This window comes from Silene latifolia, chromosome 5 (genome assembly GCF_048544455.1).
Source record: "Silene latifolia isolate original U9 population chromosome 5, ASM4854445v1, whole genome shotgun sequence".
In the NCBI taxonomy this organism is placed as follows: domain Eukaryota; kingdom Viridiplantae; phylum Streptophyta; class Magnoliopsida; order Caryophyllales; family Caryophyllaceae; genus Silene; species Silene latifolia.
The window spans coordinates 1,126,918-1,146,896 of NC_133530.1; the positions used below are offsets into that span (position 1 = coordinate 1,126,918).

The 19,979-nt window shown below is 46.9% G+C and overlaps 1 protein-coding gene across 1 annotated transcript; it reads right to left on the reverse strand.

Annotated features, from left to right (window-relative positions):
- Positions 1–969: 969 nt before the first annotated feature.
- LOC141656295 (trifunctional UDP-glucose 4,6-dehydratase/UDP-4-keto-6-deoxy-D-glucose 3,5-epimerase/UDP-4-keto-L-rhamnose-reductase RHM1) lies at positions 970–4,751 on the reverse strand. The gene is made up of 3 exons (XM_074463132.1): positions 4,651–4,751; positions 2,006–3,584; positions 970–1,697 (listed from the first exon to the last, which is right to left on the reverse strand). Exons 2-3 carry the CDS (start codon positions 3,572–3,574, stop codon positions 1,242–1,244), a joined length of 2,025 nt encoding a protein of 674 aa, XP_074319233.1. The 5' UTR covers positions 3,575–3,584; positions 4,651–4,751; the 3' UTR covers positions 970–1,241.
- Between the last annotated feature and the right edge of the window lie 15,228 nt (positions 4,752–19,979).

The window sequence follows — 19,979 nt, forward strand, 5'->3', positions numbered from 1 at the left end:
GGACCAGGTTCGTTCCAAATCGAACCAACGTGATATCAAACTGTAATGTACTCCGTATTTCAGTATAAGTTTTACAGTAGTAAACCTTGCGACTCGTATCACTTACATTTTACAGTAAATTCAGTTCTCTTATTTCGTTGTACCTTTTACCTACATATATTTACCCGACTTTTATTTGATCCGAATATGATATAACGCTCAGGACAAGTGCTAGAAGACGACCAAAAGGCGCAGATTCCGCAAAATGAGGCAGAAAATGATAGCTGTGTCATACTGTAATGTGATGGATTGATAGATTGTGATACATTTGTAAGCATGCATAAATGTGGCTGCTAAATTATCTGTAGAAATACTGTCGGTCTGAGTGTGGGGTTCAGGAAAATCATCCAGCTTTCAAGCATCATAAAACTTGTGGGCAACTTCACCCTGGCCCTACCAACATCTGGTAGTGGCAGTACACTTGATTTTTTTGTTTCCGGCGTAAGGGAACGGAATGGCAAATTTGATGCCGACGGGATTGAAGAAACAATGACCTTATTAATGGAGTAGTGATGTTAAGATTGCGTCTCGGGTCGAGTTAAACCGCAAACTAAAGTAGGACTAACTCAGATCTATGTTACTCCGACACTTCACTTAACAACCGTGTCGCGTGTCAGTGTCCGACACGACACGACACTTCAATTTAGACCACAAAACAGAAAAATTCACCCGAAATAGCCATGTCCGGCGTGTCTGAGTAACACAGGCTCAGACTCGAAAGGTCCGAGAGCCGACTCAACCCATTCTTATTTTGCTCTTCACAAGAACTTTTTCAAGAAGCTACAAATGTTTATTAAAACAGAAAGAGAGTTCATGCCTAAGACATGTCTTCTATATCAAATAAGGAGCTAAAATTTCAGGTTCAAACCAAAGAGCTGAATAGTTTCAATTTCGAGTTCGGAATGAACCAAAGAGACATCAGTCACAAAATTTATAAAACAAATAAACATGAAATCTTTGACAAAAATTAAAACAATAAATTTATAAAAATTACAAATGGGTGGGAAAAGGGCATTGTTAATACTGTATATAACTATCAAATAAGAGAATAAAATTAAATACTAATGATGAAAGTAATGGAATTCTAAACCCAAACTAGTAAATAGGACATACAGAAGTACTAAGAATGGCTTTTTACCCTGATGAACCCACTCCCAATCCTGCAGACTATAGCATCTCTGAAATTCTCGGAAAATGTCGACTTACGCAGAGTAATTTGTTTTCTTGTTTGGCTCGAAAACGTATTTGATCAGTGATTCCTTAATGCTGAGCAGCTCAGGGAATTCTTTCTTCAATTTGGAGGCATCCATCTCGTTGTTGCTTCTTGCAGCAACGATGACCTTGGCTTGCTCTTCCACGGTGAAGTTAGCCCATTTGAAGCTTGGGTCAATGTAGTTCTTGTACATCTCGAGGATCTCGTTGTGGCTTACGACTCCTGGGTTGGTGAAGTTCCATATGCCTCTGAGATTACGCTTGGCCATCTCTATCGAGATGGGTAGGAGCTCATCCAAGATGGTCATACTGTTGGGGATGTCCACAACCTTATTGTAGCGAGAGATCTTTGTGATGAAGTTTCGTGGGTTGGTGAGGTCCCCAGATATGGGCATGCGGACTCTAAGGGTGCAAACGTTGTCAAACTCCTTGAGCAACTCCTCTACCTGATCATACATCAATCACAGGTCAGTACACCAATAATAATATAACCCGTGTGTCTCAAAAGCTTGCAAATGATGAAGTCGGTCGAATGTATGCAACATTAACCCTGCTTTAACATTAAAAAGGCCGTTTCTAGATGACCTCTAATGAATAACTATATCAAATGACCGTTACTTCACCATATCAAATGTCGCCTTCATAGGAAATGGAAAAATTAGTTCAGTATAACAAAGACAAGAATAAGCGCTGGCCAAGTGGCCAGTAGCCAAGTCGAACAATATTTTAGTCTTCGAAAGAAACTGAAACATACCATGGCTTTAGTCTTGGAGTAGAATGAACCCGCAAAATTGGGTGTGTCCTCCTCCTTGAACCCGATTCCAGAGCCGAGGGGATGTGCAGCATCATACTCAAAAATGCACCCAGTAGCATAATTCATCACAAGCAACCCATGTTCTCTGCAGACATCTGCCAAGGTCAATGTACCAACGACATTGGTGCGAATAGTCTCGGGTTTGTGAGATTCACACCAGTCTACATTGGGCCTACCGGTTACACCAGCGGCATTGAAAACATGGGTTGGCTTGACATTCTGGATATCTGCAATGAGAGATGCTCTATCTTGGAGACGGCCCTTTCCATACTCGTAAGCAATGCCTTGCTTTTCACACATCTGGCCAAGGAGACCACCAATCCAGCCTGTTCTGCCATAGATCAGGAACTTCAACGATGGCTTCTTAGGGGAGGGGGTGGTTTTCGCGACAGGAACCACCATCTTACTTTGAGAGTTGGGAAGTTCTGAAGAAGCGGAATTATCATTGTCAGCTTCCTCAAAATGCCTCTCGATGCCACCTGGCATCATCAACATTCTAGGGTGAGGAAGCAGGGCTCCTGACACATCACCCCACCACTCAGGGTTACTGATATACCACTCCATAGTCTTCTTTAGACCCTCTTCCCAAGGGGTCCTCTCTGACCATCCCAAAATTTTCAACTTCTCGTCGTCGAGGAAGTACCTCTGGTCATTAAAAGGACGGTTCTCGACAAACTTGATGACAGTCTCGGGGTCCACAGAAAATAATTTGCATACATCTCTAGCAACATCAATGACTCTCCTCTCCCTTTTTGTCCCAATGTTGTACACATGGCCTACTTCTCCCTTGTGGAGAATGACCTCAAAGGCCTCGGCGACATCCTCACAATAGAGATAACTTCTCACATTAGAACCATCTCCGTGAATCGGAAGAGGCTTCCCTTGCATGGCCAAAAGGATGAACTTAGGGATCAACTTCTCAGGAAACTGGTTTGGTCCATAAACATTGTTTCCGCGGGTTGTGATAACAGGCAAGCCATATGATCGGCCATAAGCCATCACAAGCATCTCAGCTCCCGCCTTTGTAGCCGAGTATGGGTTTGTCGGGAGAAGCTGAGAAGCTTCGTGGTTTCCCACCACAGCATCCTCATCCGTCTCCCCATAAACTTCATCAGTACTGACATGAATAAACCTCCTGATCTGACCTGTCACCTTACAGGCCTCTAGAAGAACATGAGTACCGTAAATGTTGTTCTTAGTGAACTCAAAGCTGTTACCGAAAGAATTATCGACATGGGTTTGCGCAGCAAAGTGCATAATAGTATCAATGGACTCGGTGATCAAAAGATAATTAACAAGGTCAGCACTTGCAATGTCCCCCTTGACAAACTTGAAATTAGGAGATTTTTGGGAAGGGCGCAAGTTTTTCAGGTTTGAACAATAATCAAGCTTGTCGAGCACGACAATCTTGTAATCGGGGTAACTCCTAATAAGCTTGTTTGCGACATGAGATGCGATGAACCCAGCCGCACCCGTTATAAGAATGTTCTTTGGCGTGTAAGAAGACATAATGGATCACCTTCAACAAAATAACACAACCATATCACTAATTATATCCCATGCATTAGCCAACACACACAAAAAAAAAAAACTCAAAGGTTCATTGCCTACAAGTCACCATAAACAATCACATAAAGATCAACCAAATCGAAAATTAATCGGATTCTTAAAGATCAAATGCATGAATTTAGTAAACCCCATGAAGCGCAACCGACAAAACACAAAATGTGAGCAATAGTCAACACTAGTAATGAATTATTAGTTGTCAGAATGTCAATATCATACAATCATATTCATAAGATCACAAAAAATATCAAACATACCAACCAACCACCACCAATTTTTCTTCCTCCACATCAACCAGATCCATTAATATTAATATACTAATGATTATGTAATGCATAACAAAAATCCAAATTATGAAAGTCACATGCAAATTATAAGCTTAGATCAGACATATACAACCAACAACTACCCATCTAAGATACGGAAAATGAGATGGCACCACCGGGTCATAAAATGATCATAAAATGATGGACTCCACATAAGGGTAGGTGAGAAGATGGTACCGAGACTCAGTACCATATGGTAGAGCCTAGAACGGTCCTACATAAAATGCAATTATCATAACATTAAAAAGATCAAATCTTTCATCCCAATCACTAAGGTCAAAATAAAGCCAACTACGTGAAAGGATGGTATCGAGACTCAGTACCACTGGTAGTGCCTAGCATTGTCCTACATACAAATTCAATCATCATAACATCAAAAAGATCAAATCTTTTATCACAATCACTAAAATCAAGACAAACCCAACTACGATCACATCAAAATAAAAAAAACACCAAAAATCATTGAAATAACACGAAAATTTATGAGATTAAGCAGCCCATTATAGATCTAACAAAATAAATGATTACCCAGATCATGAAATTCTGGAATAACACAAATGTCACTAAATTATGCACAAAAATCCAAGTCCCAACAATCTAGGAAAACCAAAAAAATCAACAATTAATTAATTAATAATTAATACTCCGTATAAAAGAGGTAAAAGGGGTAAAAAAAAAAGAGAGAAGACTTACAGAGTAAAATGAGGGATCAAATCAATGATTTAACGGGAAAAAAGGGAGGATTAATTAGAGGGAAAATCGGGATGATTTTAGGACAGGAAAAAGTTTGGAGGAAAATGAAAGAAGTAATGTGAAAGTATATATAGTGTGTATGAAAAATGAGAGGAGAGTGAGTGGGTTCCACAATTTAATACGACGAGGGTCGGTGTTTGGGACATTGTTTGTGTCTTTGTGTATTCCATTAATAATGCCAAAATTAAATGCATGTATTATTATTCCTTATTATTATGATTATGAGGCAATATTTTACAAGTTGGCGTTTACTGTTTACAACCATGTTTACGGTTCAAATAATGTATATATCTCATACGTAAATACGTAATGATCTAAATGTGATAAGAATTACTCCGTATAAGATATTCTTATAAATTATGATAAATACGATATTATATTTGAATATCTCATTAGAAATCTTGTAAATTTTTCATATTTAGGATATTAGAAAATTATTTTATCATTTAGGCTATGTTTGGTAAAATTAGCTGAAAATGTAGCTGAAACCTGAAAATGTAACTGAAAACTTAAAAGTTAGCTGAAACCTGAAAAGGTAACTGATTAGTTAGCTGAAAATTAGGAACTGATTAAGTAGCTCATTATATAAAAAAGTGTTTGGCAAACTAACTGATTTTGATGAAATGACGTAAAAGAATATGATAATTATTTAATAGTATAAATTTAAGGGGTAAAAACGAAAAATCAAATCACAACATAACTGAAATCTCAATGCTACTCTAGGTAGCATTTCATTTCAGGTAGCTTATTTGGTTAAATAAGTTACTTGCCAAACGCTTATAAAAAAATAAGGTACTTGTAATTTTGGTCAAATAAGTTATTTTGACCAAATCATGTACCTGAAATGACTTGTCAAACGAAACCTTAGGATATGTTTGGCAAGACATTTCAGGTACCTGATTTGACCAAGCAACATAATTTAACTAATATTTCAGGTAGTTGTTTTATCTAGTGCTGTTTGGTAAAGTCATTTCAGGTAGGTACCTCAAATGAAAAGCTACTCCAGATAGCTTTTTAAAGTTTCAGGGAGCTGAAATGTTTTTTTTTTTTTTGAGGGGAAAATGCCAACTTTATTTATTCAAGAAAGATATCCGAGTTTGACTCGGAAGCAACAAGTTCAAAGAGAGTCCAAGCACCATACTTACCCATACTCTAGTAGTGTACAGTAAGGGAAGCAAATGAGCCATACAATGGGCTACTCTATTTCCGTCTCTACGTACAAAACTAAATTCAATAACGTTAAAATGAGAAGCTAAATTCTGAATCGATCTTCCAATATTACCCAAGTAACTTGATCGCATGTTTCGATTTCAAACATGTTCACCGAGTTTTGCGGTCCGATTCCACGATGATTCTCGCAATACCCATCTCGTAAAGCCATTCTTAACCCATACTCCATTGCTTTTGCTTCAGCAATCTCCGCCTCCCATCTCTCTCGTGTTTGCTTTGGACTCCCGCTCTCTCAACATGGCCTTCGTGGTCTCGAATAACCACTCCCAAACCACAACCCATCGCACCCAAAATCGCAAACATCAACATTTAACTTAAAGAAACCCTCCTCGGTGGCTTCCATCTCTCCGTACTCCCATCCGTCCTTCCCTGTTTCCTCCTCTCCTCTCCCTGTGCTCCATTCCACGCCCCGCACCCCAGGCCACTTCAACCACACGTCCGGATCCCACACTTCTCCTCCATGGAGCTCTTTATTTCGTTGGTTCCAAATTGCCCACAGCAGGATGATTAACTTGCTTTGTTCCATCCCCCTGTTGTTGGTAATTATCATCTCAATTAGGTCCGGTAGCAATAGTATTCGATCCCGTGTCTCATTCACTTCGACTCCAGCTTTCTCCCATACCGTCTGAGCATATGGGCACCAAACAAGCGCATGTGACTCACTTTCCAACTGTCCCCGGCATCGAAAGCGAGGTTGGGTCCGCGTCATCAACCCTCCGGTGTATATTCATGGCACAAGGCAAAGCTCCCTTGATCGCCCGCCATATGAAACTCTTCACTTTTGGTGGGACATGTAGCCTCCATAAATTGCCCCATAATTTCGATCCCTCACTCGCATCTCCCCTTCCTTCCATTTGTTCTTTCCTCCACCGGATAAAGTGGTAACCCGTCTTGATTTGTGTACTTACCCGACTTCTCATAATGCCATATCGTTTGTCCTCCACATCTCCGTCACACAGAGGTATTTTAACGACGTCGTGCACCTCAAAGTCAAGGAGGTTTTGCTGCAATTTGTCTACATTCCACCTCCTCGGTCCTTCCATCATCCACTCCGCCACTTTGCTTCCCACTTCACCTCGAGCTGGTGAGATGAGTCTGAGAGGGTGTCCCCTATTCATCCAAGGGTCCGTCCAGAATCTGACCTTATTTCCGTCACCAATTAACCATCTACTTCCCTCCTTAATCACCCACATAGCCTCCATCAAACTCCTCCAGATGAACGATGGGTGATGTCCCAACACGGCAGTGGTGATGTCACCATTAGGATGATACCGTGCAGCTAATAACCGAGCAACCAGTGAGTTGGGGTTGTCATGAAGCCTCCACACCTGTTTTGCAAGCATAGCAACATTAAAGGATTCGAAGTGCCTATACCCAAGACCCCCGTCCCGCTTAGACTTACACATTTTATCCCAGGCCACCCAATGTATTCGATGTTTCTCCTCTCCATGCCCCCACCAAAATCTCGCCAAGTTTCCTTCAATTTCCGAGCAGAGCTTCAATGGAAATTTAAAAAGACCCATTTGGTAGGTAGGGATCGATTGGGCCACCGCCTTAATGAGGACCTCTCTACCCGCAAATGAGAGCAATTTCTCTTTCCATCCTTTAAGCTTTTTCCATATTCGTTCTTTCAGTGGAGTAAAAGCCCGAGTTCTATTTTTTCCTATAGTGGCAGGAATACCGAGGTATTTTGATGGTACTTGGACCACATTAGCATCCAACACTTCTTGCACTTTATTTCTCGCTTCTTAGGGGTATTAGGGCTATAAAAATCTCAGATTTTTGCATATTAAGTCTTTGCCCCGACGCTTCTTGGTAAACATCAATAATCGATCCGATGGTTTTCGCATTCTTTTTATTTGCACGGCTTAAAACAAGAGTATCGTCTGCAAAGAAAAGATGGGTCAACACCGGCGCTGTCGCATATTCGAAGTCCATCAAGGCTTCTCCTCTCTACCTCCTTTGAAATTAACCGAGAAAATACATTCGCACATAGGATAAATAAGTAAGGCGATAGCGGGTCGCCTTGTCTCAGTCCCCGTCGAGGATAAAAGGCTGCCGTTGGTGAGCCATTTATAAGCACAGCCGATCTTCTTCGTCCTAACGCATCTCATTACCATGTCAATCCACTTGGCCGCGAACCCCATTCTAACCATAATCCGTTCTAAGAATGGCCACTCAACTCGGTCGTAGGCTTTGCTCATATCAAGTTTGAATGCCATATATCCCTGCTTCCCTTGATGGTATGATTTTATATAATGGAAAGCTTCAAATGCTATAATAGCATTATCCGTTATTAGTCTTCCCGGGACAAAAGCGCTCTGTTCGCTGTCCACCAAAACATCCAGATAAGGTTTTAGCCTGTTGACGATTACCTTGGCAGCCAGCTTATATAGCACATTGCAAAGCGATATGGGTCGGAAATCCTTCATATGACAAACCTGCTTCACTTTTGGGATTAAAACAATAAAAGTATTGTTTATGCTAGCTATATCCTCCTCTCCTTCAAGACATTTGATTACCAGATCAGCTACTTCACCACCAATAATGTGCCAATATGTTTGGAAAAAATTAGCATTGAACCCATCCGGACCTGGGGCCTTAGATGGCTTCATCTGACTAAGAGCCTGAAATACTTCATCCCTCCTGAACGGTCTTGTGAAGTCTGCATTCATCTCGCCTGTCACATTCGGTGTGAGACATTGTACCCCAACATAGGTAGCATTTCATTTCAGGTAGCTTATTTGGTTAAATAAGTTACTTGCCAAACGCAAAATGTTATACTTTACATATTTACCCTTTATTTAAATTAATTTTTTATAATTATTAATGTCCTTTTATGTCATTTTGCAAAAAATCAGTTACGTTTTCAGTTAGTTTTACCAAACACTTTACAATTAATCAGCTACCTTATCAGTTTTCAATTTTCAGCTAGCTTTTCAGGTACCTTTTTAATTTCAGTCGCCTTATCAGGTTTCAGGTAACTTTTCAGGTTTCAGGTACCTTTTCAGTCAGTTTTACCAAACAGAACCTTAAATAAAACTTATAAGATATACTCATATACGATCGTTTGATGAATGATCTCATGGCTAAATGGTTTTGGTTATAACATTAAACGGATAAACTTAAGCATTTCTCCTTTCATTATTATGGATTTAAAATGACAAGAGTATTGGTACATTCATTTCATTTTTATACATTTGTTTAAGTAGTTAAATATATGCCAAACACAGAGTACAATTAAAATATTTAATCAAACTAATGAAAATGAAATAAATAGAGAAAGAATACTCCTTATTATTTAAGCATTTTTCTCGACGTTACTTTGTACAATATATATGATTGATTAGAAAGTTTTTCAATAATTTTACAGTCTTTCACAAAATCTTGATGAATTACATGTACTCGTATTTGCTTAAATTAAGTTAATTGATGAAATTATTCTGATGGGGCATATTCTGCACCGCTGACCAAGTCAACACACTGAGCAAGGTCAAAGATATCCACAGCAAGTCAACGACTTAGATAGCCTAGCCGATGCATCCCATCGGCCTGCCACCTGGGTCTCGGCGTGACAACCCGCCAAGGGACACACATCCGCGTACTCATATCCAAGACCCTCGGCGGCGAGTCAACATTGTCCGCCGGCCGCCATAGGTCCCTCGGCCGAGGGGTAGATCGATCTTTCCACCGCTAGCCACTTGGCCACTTGGCCACTACGTGACAAAAGGTGAAAGTCTATAAATACTCCTCAACCTTCATTGAGGAAAGCATCTCACAATTATAACCTAAATACACTATTCATCTGGTAATATCTCCCTTATCTCTCTACAATACGCATCTAGCCAAGTAACACAGCTTAATCCTTTAAGTTTACTGACTTGAGCGTCGGAGTGAGTACGCTTGGCACACATGCCCAAGCCCTCGATTCGTTCATTGTTGCGGAGAGGCCGAGCGGGACGATAAGAGCAAGAAGGATTCAGCTCAAGACATTATTCTACAAGCCACGGGTGGTAACTAATCACTGCTCTGGAATTACACCCGGAACAATTGGCGCCGTCTGTGGGGAAAGACACTAGAAACTAGTCACATTCATTCCCAAAAAAAAAAAAAAAAAAAAAAAAAAAAAAAAAAAAAAAAAAAAAACAAAAACCCACCCAAAAAGCTAAGAAAATGTCGAAACAGCAAGAGGTGTTCGTAACCGACGAGCCCCTCCACCCAGATGATACCTTCAACAATTCTGGAGTCGAGCAGCCCTCCACCGGCGGAGTAATCCAACCGGAGTTCGGGATGCCGATAATACAGATCTACGCCACGCCGACCAACCAACAGTCACCATCATGGGACATGTGGTTGAATATAGCAAAACCGAAAATGGTCCTGGACCTAATTAGCAATGCGTCGCTCACACACCGTCACACCGACAAGAGCGGCGGAAACCACCCAGGAGACCCGGGCCCAAAACGTGACTCGAGAAATCGAACGGAGCACTAGGAGAAGTTGACCCAGTCAAGACGCCGGGGGAGCCCAAAGTGGGCGCGGTAGACCTAAGTCCTTCCCGCACTCGCGGAAGGACAGCGTCCCCGCCACACGAACGAGGCATACCCCAAAGGAGCCAGAGGAGTCCGACTCAGCAGAGTTGGAGAAGGAGTCATAGTCGAAGAAGGAGCCCCTCCCGCTACGAGGGGAGAAGCCAGGATAGGGATGCGAGGAGCCGATCGCCACGTGTCATTCAACGCGTGGTCAGGCAACCCCTCAACGCCTACGTCCTAGAAGTCCCGGTGCCAAACAAGCTAAAACTGCCACCCCTATCATACAAGGGGGATAGCGATCCACCGACCACGCCGAGGCTTTCGAGTCTTACATGTCGGTATGGGAGCAGCCCGACGAGGTCTGGTGCCGAATTTTCCCAACAACTCTGCATGGAATGGCTCAGAGCTGGTACAAAGGGCTTCCCGATGGCTCGGTGTACTACTACGCCGACCTGAAGGGCGCTTTCCTAACCCAGTACTCCTGCAATAAGAGAAGGGCCGTAGAGACCTCCGACCTCCTAACTATCAGACAAGAGGGGGGCGAGTCTCTCCGAAGCTACGTGAAGAGGTTTGATGGAGAGGTCCAGCAGATTCGAGAAATCAATCCCGAACTGGCAGCCTTCGCACTGATGAAGGGCCTCCCAAAAGGAGATTTAAAAAATGAGCTCATCAAGTGCGGAGGCCTAGGTTTGGACGCCGCAAGGAAGTTGGCTGACCAAGCCATCAAGGTGGAAGACTACCACAAGACTTGGGAAGGCCCCAGCGAGGCCAAGCACTCAGAAATGAATAGCCGCCGGGAGAATAACCCGGACGAAAGACGCCGTGACAACAATGGGTCACGATCCGATGAGAGACGCCGTGAGAATAATAGGTCACGGCCAGAGAAGTCTGCCAGAAAACAAAGCTCGGCAAATGCCGGGGGGAGCTCGGGGACATACTACAAAAAGCGATACGATGATCACACCCCCCTAGTCGCGTCGGCCGCCGATGTTTTCGCTTTGAGCAAAAACGAGGGCCAGAAATGGGAAAGACCCCCTAGGCCGAGAAGTGATGGTGACACGAGCCAGTACTGTGAGTACCACGGCCACACCGGACACCTAACCAACGATTGCCGACACCTGAAGGATGCCATTGAAGAACTGATTCGGATGGGAAACCTCGGCAAATATGTTGCCAGAGGACAAAAACCAGATGCCGGCAGATCAAAGAGCAAGCCCGCTCCCGAGCGAGTAGGAGTGATCAATGTCGTCGTTAGGGACGACGAGAGCGGCGAGTTCACTCCTGGGCACAAACGGCACCTGGATAAACCTTATCAGGCCATCAACTTTGCGCCCAACACAGTGACCCCCGCTTCCAAAGTTCCCGATATGACCATCGGACAGGAGGATTACGAGAGAGTCGTCGCTCTTCACAGCGACCCACTTATGGTTCACCTAGACATAGCCGACCGCTTGGTGAAGGGGTGCCTGATTGACACAGGCGCCTACACCAATGTTATGAATAAAGAATGCTTTCTCGGCCTCGGTCTGAGGATTGAAGATTTGAGCCCCTGCACCAACCCGTTATACAGCTTTTCTGGGGCCGGCATGGTACCCCTGGGGTCAATCAGTTTGCCGGTAAGGTTCGGCGAGGGAGGTGCAGCCAAGAACGTCATGTCTAAATTCGTGGTCATCGACGGTACACCTGCCTACGATGTACTCATAGGCCGGATCACTTTGAGCGAGATCGATTATTTGTAATATCCATCCGGGCCCTGACATTGATGTATGTCTCGGACCGGGGGGAGGCACATAAGCTCATCTCGAAGAAAGAGGAAGAACCCGGTTTGTGGGAGGTTCACGCTAACGGCCTCTCCGCGACATATGGCTCGAAGGCCGACATGGTTATCATCATCCCAAACGGGGACGTATCCGAGCACGCCTTGGGGCTTACCTCAGTGACCCCCAAGGAATCCAAGTACGAGGCGGTGATAACCGGAATTGAGCTAGCTAAAGCCGCCGGCGTAACGTATCATGGTAAAGACAGATTCGCTCCTCGTGACCAACCAGGTTAGAGGAGAGTGCGAAGCCCAGGACTACAAGACAATAAGGTATCTAGTAAGGGTGAGAGCTGTCGCTTCAGAACTAGAATCGTTCCGGATACAGTACACACCCAGATCCGGGAACGACCGGACCATCGGCATGATCGAAGGAGCAGAGACCGAGGAGGTAGAGATTGATCCGGGCCGCACCATAACCATCGGTGTCAACCCGGAACCAAAATTGAGCCGACCTCCGGACCGCCGAGAAAGAACAAAGACGTTTTCGCATACTCGGCGGCCGAGATGCGGCGTGAATCGAGAGGTGATCGTTCACAAGTTGAACGTACTCCCCACCGCTCGCCCGATCAAGCAGAGAATGAGGAACTCCTCGGTCGAAAAGGACGAAGCCATCAAAGCCGAAGTAGATAAATTACTAGCGGCAGGTTTTATCATGCCTTGTACTTATCCTGAGTGGTTAGCCAATGTTGTAATGGTGAAGAAATCATCGGGGGCGTGGAGAATGTGTGTAGACTTCACCAACCTTAATAAAGCATGCCCCAAAGATTGTTATCCCTTGCCTCGGATAGATAGCTTAATCGACGCCACGGCGAGCTACACCATCTTGAGCTGCTGGACGCCTTCTCGGGATATCACCAAGTGTTTATGGCCGAGGAAGACATGCCTAAATGCGCATTCATCACCGCCAACGGCACATACATGTACAAAATGATGCCGTTCGGTCGAAAGAACGCCGGAGCGACGTATACAAGGCTGGTGGACAAAGTGTTTCAAAATCAGAAAGGACGGAACATTGAGGCATACGTCGACGACGCTATTGTAAAAAGCAAGTCCGACAAATGCGAGCATCGGCTGATTTACACGAGACATTTTGTTCACTAAGGAAATACAAGATGAAGCTCAACCCAATGAAATGCAACTTCGGTGTCCGGGCGGGAAAATTTCTAGGTGTACTTGTCGGCGCGAGGCATAGATGCCAATCCGGACAAAGTCCAAGCAATCCTAGACCTGCCCGAACCAAGGAATCGGAAAGAGGTTATGAATCGTGAGGAGAATGGCGGCTCTCGCCCGTTTCATCTCTCGGTCGGCCGATAAGAGCACCCCATTCTTCAAAGTCTTTGAAAGGAAATAAAGACTTGGTGGGGGGGAGGAAAGAGCACGGCTTTCAAACAATCGAAAGCTCATCTTCGGACTCTCCCAACCCCCGTCTGTGCCGATAATGGGGGAGACGCTATACCTATACATAGCAAGTAACCTCGGCCACGGTCGGTCCGTGATCATCGGGAAGAAGACAAACAAAGCAACACCCAATCTACTTCGTCGTCGACCCATACCTGTTGCCCGCCGAAAGAAACTATCCACTAATCGAAAAAGCAGCCTTCGCCGTCGTCGCCGCCACAAGGAAGTTAAAACCCTACTTCGACGCACACCCCGTGACGGTCCTAACCGATCAACCATTGGAGAAATCCTTGGAAAAATTCGAACAATCCGGGCAGCTCATCAAATGGGCGGTGGAACTCTCGGCTTCGGCATTCAAGACAAACCAAGGCCTTCGATAAAGGGGCAAGCACTTGCAGACTTCCTTGCCGAATGCACGTACCAGGAAGAGCCAAACCCAGGCATATGGGAGGTCTACACCGACGGCTCCTCCACAACGAATAGCTCAGGAGCCGGCATCCTTATCATCAGCCCAAACGGAGACGAGTTTGAGTACGCCTTGAAATTCACATTCTCGGCCTCGAATAACGAATCCGAATACGAGGCGGTGATAACCGGAGTCGAGCTAGCTAGGGCTGCCGGAGCAGAACACATTGTGTTAAAACGACTCACTTTGTTGGTTACTAACCAAATCGAGGGGAGTACGAGGCCCGGACGACGGAATGGTAAGGTACCTAGAAAGGGTAAAAGCCGACGTAGCAAAATTGAAGTCTTTCCAAATACAGTGCGTCCCCAGATCCGAGAACAACCGGGCCGACGCTCTCTCCAAACTGGCCAGCTCAACCATCAAGAATGTCAGCCGAACCGTACTGGTAGACATCAGGAACGCGAAGAGCATCACCGAGACCGCCGGCATGGTGGGTAACATAGAAACCGAGTCAACATGGATGACTCTGATAATGAGATACAAGCTTACGGGTGAATTTCTGGGAGGGCCGCAATCCCTCGGCCAAAATAAAAAGGATCGCCGCCAGGTACCTAATGTTCGAAGGGGAACTATACGAGAAGATCGTAATAAGACCACTCTTGAAGTGTGTCGGTCCGGCCGATGCACTGATGATCTTGACAGAAATTCACGAAGGCATCGTGGACATCACATGGGGGCGAACACTAGCCCACAAAGCTCTCCGAGCTGGCTACTTCTGGCCCACCATGCTTCAAGATTCCCGAGCGAAGACCAAGAAGTGCACGAACTGTCAAATGCATGCCCCGGTGATACACGCTCCCTTCAGGGACCTACAACCGGTGCTTAATCCCCTTCCCTTCGCACAATGGGGGATGGACATGCTAGGGCCATTCCCAACAGACCTCCGGGGAAGGAAGTTCCTAATTGTTGCCGTTGACTACTTCACCAAATGGGTTGAGGCCGTAGCGATGATCGGCGAAGACCACAGCAGCGGCCGTCAGAAAGGTAATCTGGGAAAACGTTATAACCCGCTTCGGATTGCCCCAAGTTATGGTATTTGACCACGGCCGAGAGTTTTGGAGCGACCTAATAATGAACAGGTTAGAGGAGCTTGGCATCAAGTTTGCGTATTCCTCCGTCCGCCACCCACGAGCAACGGGCGGCGGAGCGCGCCCAACAAAACCATCCTCAACGGTTTGAAGAAGACGGTTGAAGACCTCGAGGAAGATGGGCCGATGAACTACCCGGCGTCTGTGGTCCCTTCGAACCACGAGAGAAAGAAGCCACGGGATACACCCCTTTCCACCTGGTCTACGGCTCCGAAGCGGTTTTGCCGATCGAAGCGACGGTGCCGACATTCGTAACGGCCACTTTTGACCCGGTGAAAACGAGGTAGGCCTTAGAGCTTCCCTTGACCTGGTCGAAGAAAGCCGAGACACGGCACGCCTCAACTTGGCCGTATATCAGAGCCGGATGAAGAGAGCCTACAACCGAAGAGTCCACAAAAGGGACTTAAAAGTAGGAGACCTAGTCCTAAGGAAGTCGGCCGCCACCAACAAAGGAAATATTCATGGCAAACTGACGGCCAACTGGGAAGGTCCCTACAAAGTGATCGAAGAAATAAGGCCGGGTACATACCGGCTGACAGACATGGGAGGTGTGCCTCTGATGAGCCATTGGAACACCGATAACTTGAGAAAATACTTTGTGTAGCGGCGGAGGTGTCCGAACACATTGTGGACACCCCAACGCACGATGATAACAAGCAAGTGAATCGCCCAAGTTCTCCATCGCATGTCTGTCCCCTCCACGTTTGCCACTAGACGAAACTCGAAGGGAAAAATCGCTATCGGCCGCAACCCCGATTACCTCGGCCAAAACCGAGAGCGACGGGGAACACGTCGGCCGATACGCTAAAAAGAAACGTATACTCTGTGCAATTGAGACGCCAATCTAGCGGTCAATATGCCTACACGATTGCGATTGCTATCGGCCGCAACCCCGATTACCTCGGCCAAAACCGAGAGCGACGGGGAACACGTCGGCCGATACGCTAAAAAGAAACGTATACTCAGTGCAATTGAGACGCCAATCTAGCGGTCAATATGCCTACACAGTTGCGAGTGCTATCGAAGCCACAACCCCGATTACCTCGGCCAAAACCGAGAGCGACGGGGAACACGTCGGCCGATACGCTAAGAAGAAACGTATACTCAGTGCAATTGAGACGCCAATCTAGCGGTCAATATGCCTACACGATTCTTGAGTGCTATCGGCCGCAACCCCGATTACCTCGGCCAAAACCGAGAGCGACGGGGAACACGTCGGCCGATACGCTAAGAAGAAACGTATACTCAGTGCAATTGAGACGCCAATCTAGCGGTCAATATGCCTACACGATTTGCGATTCTTTATCGGCCGCAACCCCGATTACCTCGGCCAAAACCGAGAGCGACGGGGAACACGTCGGCCGATACGCTAAGAAGAAACGTATACTCAGTGCAATTGAGACGCCAATCTAGCGGTCAATATGCCTACACGATTGCGATTGCTATCGGCCGCAACCCCGATTACCTCGGCCAAAACCGAGAGCGACGGGGAACACGTCGGCCGATACGCTAAAAAGAAACGTATACTCTGTGCAATTGAGACGCCAATCTAGCGGTCAATATGCCTACACGATTTGCGATTGCTATCGAAGCCGCAACCCCGATTACCTCGGCCAAAACCGAGAGCGACGGGGAACACGTCGGCCGATACGCTAAAAAGAAACGTATACTCAGTGCAATTGAGACGCCAATCTAGCGGTCAATATGCCTACACAGTTACGATTGCTATCGAAGCCGCAACCCCGATTACCTCGGCCAAAGCCGAGAGCGACGGGGAACACGCCGGCCGATACGCTAAAAAGAAACGTATACTCAGTGCAATTGAGACGCCAATCTAGCGGTCAATATGCCTACACAGTTACGATTGCTATCGAAGCCGCAACCCCGATTACCTCGGCCAAAGCCAAAACCGAGAGCGACGGGGAACACGTCGGCCGATACGCTAAAAAAAGAAACGTATACACGGTCAATTGAGACGCCAATCTAGCGGTCAACATGTCTACACGGTTAAGACATACATTCAAATCGCCTCAGTCAATGACACAAGAAGGCAAATAAAGGATCGTAATCAGAGTCCCGGCCAAGCCGAGGACCAAAAAGATAAAACCTTGTTAAAATGACTGCAAGAAGAGTACAAACGACGGCCGTCCCCATAAGGATTGCCTAAACTCTACCTACCAGAGCTTTACAAAAAGCAAGGAAACAGAAAAACAAAAGGTACAGACTTGGAAATTGAAGCGCCAAAAGGATGGCAGGGAGAGAAGGCTCAATAATTGGCCCCCGAACAGCTAAAGCTATCCGAGATGCCGGGTGAGTCCGGTGACGACCGTCGTCTCCCTATGCTCGATGCTCCCCTGCGTCGCAGTAGCCACAAAGCATCATCGGTGGCGGCTTTGTTGAAGGCCGAGCACCTTCAAGCGACTTGACCTCTCATCCTCCTTCACTTTCGCATCATAAGCCGCCTTGGCCTCGGCCTCTCCGAGCCGCCTTCGCCGCCTCGGCCTTCTCCGTAGCCGCGGTCTCCTCGGCCTCGACCATTTCATCCAAAAGAGTATCAAATTTATCCCATGGAAAGGAGCCCTCGGGGACGAGTCTTCTTATCGCCTCCCCGTCGCCTCCTCGCCCGGTCCGGAACTGGACGCACATTTTAGGAAGGACCTCATCCTGGAGCATTTCAATATCCTTCTCTTTCTGAGCAAGGATAGCCTGCGTGCCCCTGAGCACCTCTGCTTGCTTCTGAAACCGATCCTCCCACTCGTCCCTCTTGGCAACCACAGAGTCGTAGGCGCCCTTGTACTGTCCCGTTCCTCCATCATCTTGGCCGTGGCGCCATCAGCATCCTCAACTTTGGCCCTCTCGGCCCTCACGCCTTCTCAGCTTCCTCCGCACGCCCCTCAGCAGCACGGAGATCCAGCTTAGCCTTCCCGGCTTCCCCCCTCGCAGCAAGAAGATCAAACTTGAGCTTTGCAATCAGCGGCCCAGATTGGGCCGTGGCCTTTTCTTGCTCCATGATGAGGGAAGCGGCTTGACGTTTCCATCTCCCCAACTTCTTGTATATTTCCTCACCCTCCGCCACGAGTTCGGTAGGGGTAAACTTCTGGGGTGAGGAGTCCACGGTGACACTTTGGTCACCCGTCTTCTCAACCGCCTTCTCAGGCTGCTTCCCTGCTTGCCGTTCAGCGAGGACGGCGGTCTCCGACGATGGAACTGCAAAAAAGTTACAGAGAGCATCCATGTCACCGTGCATTGACACGTCAGAAAGCCTGTCACCCGGGAATGCCCAACGAGCCGGCTAAATCCGAACCACAAGTTAAATCCGTACCGATTCGAACCCTCTTAGTGAAGGGCGGAAACGAGCTCCTCCACGCAACGGCGGAAGCGACAGTGGGTCTTTCCTCTTCTTCGGAGAAGGGACCTTAGCAACGGTCACCTCCCCTCGAAATGTTGATCACCTCCACACGATCCTTTTCGATCACGGGGTCGAAGAGGGAGTTGCCATTGATGCACCGCCGACTTGGACGTCGCCTTCTTTGGTCTTCTCAGCACGTTGCCAAGAACCCGTGCTTGAGCCGTCTCCGGATCCAACGCCTTTGTCTGTCTTTCCATGACTTCGTTAGGAGACAGTCGGCGATCACGTGCTTCAGCCGTAGGATGGCGGGTGAGAACCTTTCCGTCCTTATCAAGCCCAAGCCTCTCCAAGTCCTTCTCTGACAGATCCTGACCAAATCGATCTGCAAGGAATCAAGCAAGAGTTATATGAAAGAAGCAAGAAAGCTCCAAACAGGAACATAACAAGCAAAGGTGGGCCTCACACCGACCCTACTCACCACGGCTGAGGGCGGTATGAGGCCGACGCGGCAGAGCATCTCGTCCGAAGGATAACGGGTCGGGGGCAGCCATCCCTCCTCAGCATCAAATAGCTGCATTGCCCGCTTCTCATCCGCCGTAAGGGGGACAAAAGAAGCGTCCATCTTAACCTTGCTACCCCGGGAGACGTACTTCGCATACTCTTCCCGGGTCTCACACCGCAAATGAACGGGGCCCTGGAAAGACCTCGGCAACGGGTAGTCCTCCGGCACCTGGACGTACACCCATCGCCCCTGCCAATCTTTGCGAGAAGTAAGCTTGTTTACGGAGACATATCCAGGCTCCGTCCGGGACGCTGTACCACCCCACCTTTCGGGAGATCGACGGCCGAAGACTATGAAGTCGGCGGAATAGGTTGACCGTAGGGACCTCCCCTTTAAAAAGGCAGAGCCACACAAAGCCGATTATCGTCCTCATGGCCAACGGATGCAGTTGGGCCACGGCAAGGTTCATAGCTCTGATGATGGCCACAACATGCTCGTTTAAAGGAAACCGGAGCCCGTACTCCAAATGCTTAAGGTACACGCCGATATGGCCCGGGGAGGGCAAAGACCACTCGACCCTCCTCCCGGGACAACAATTTTATACCCCTCACCGAAGGAGAAATGATCTCCGAACAGGGTCCCTCCGGAACTACTAGCGAATTTATTCGTCCAAACACGGTCGAGGCGGTCGTGCAGGCCTCGCCATGACTCGAGCAGTCATCCTCCCACCATCGACGGGAGCCCCAAAGACCGTGATCAACATCATCCTCATCCTCCAACTCCCGGGAGGGGGGGGTCATCTACGGGAGAAGAAGGCCTAGGACCCCCTAACCTTAGCGGGATGGCCTCTAAAATCTCCTCCTCGTCAAGACGCGACGGGGAACC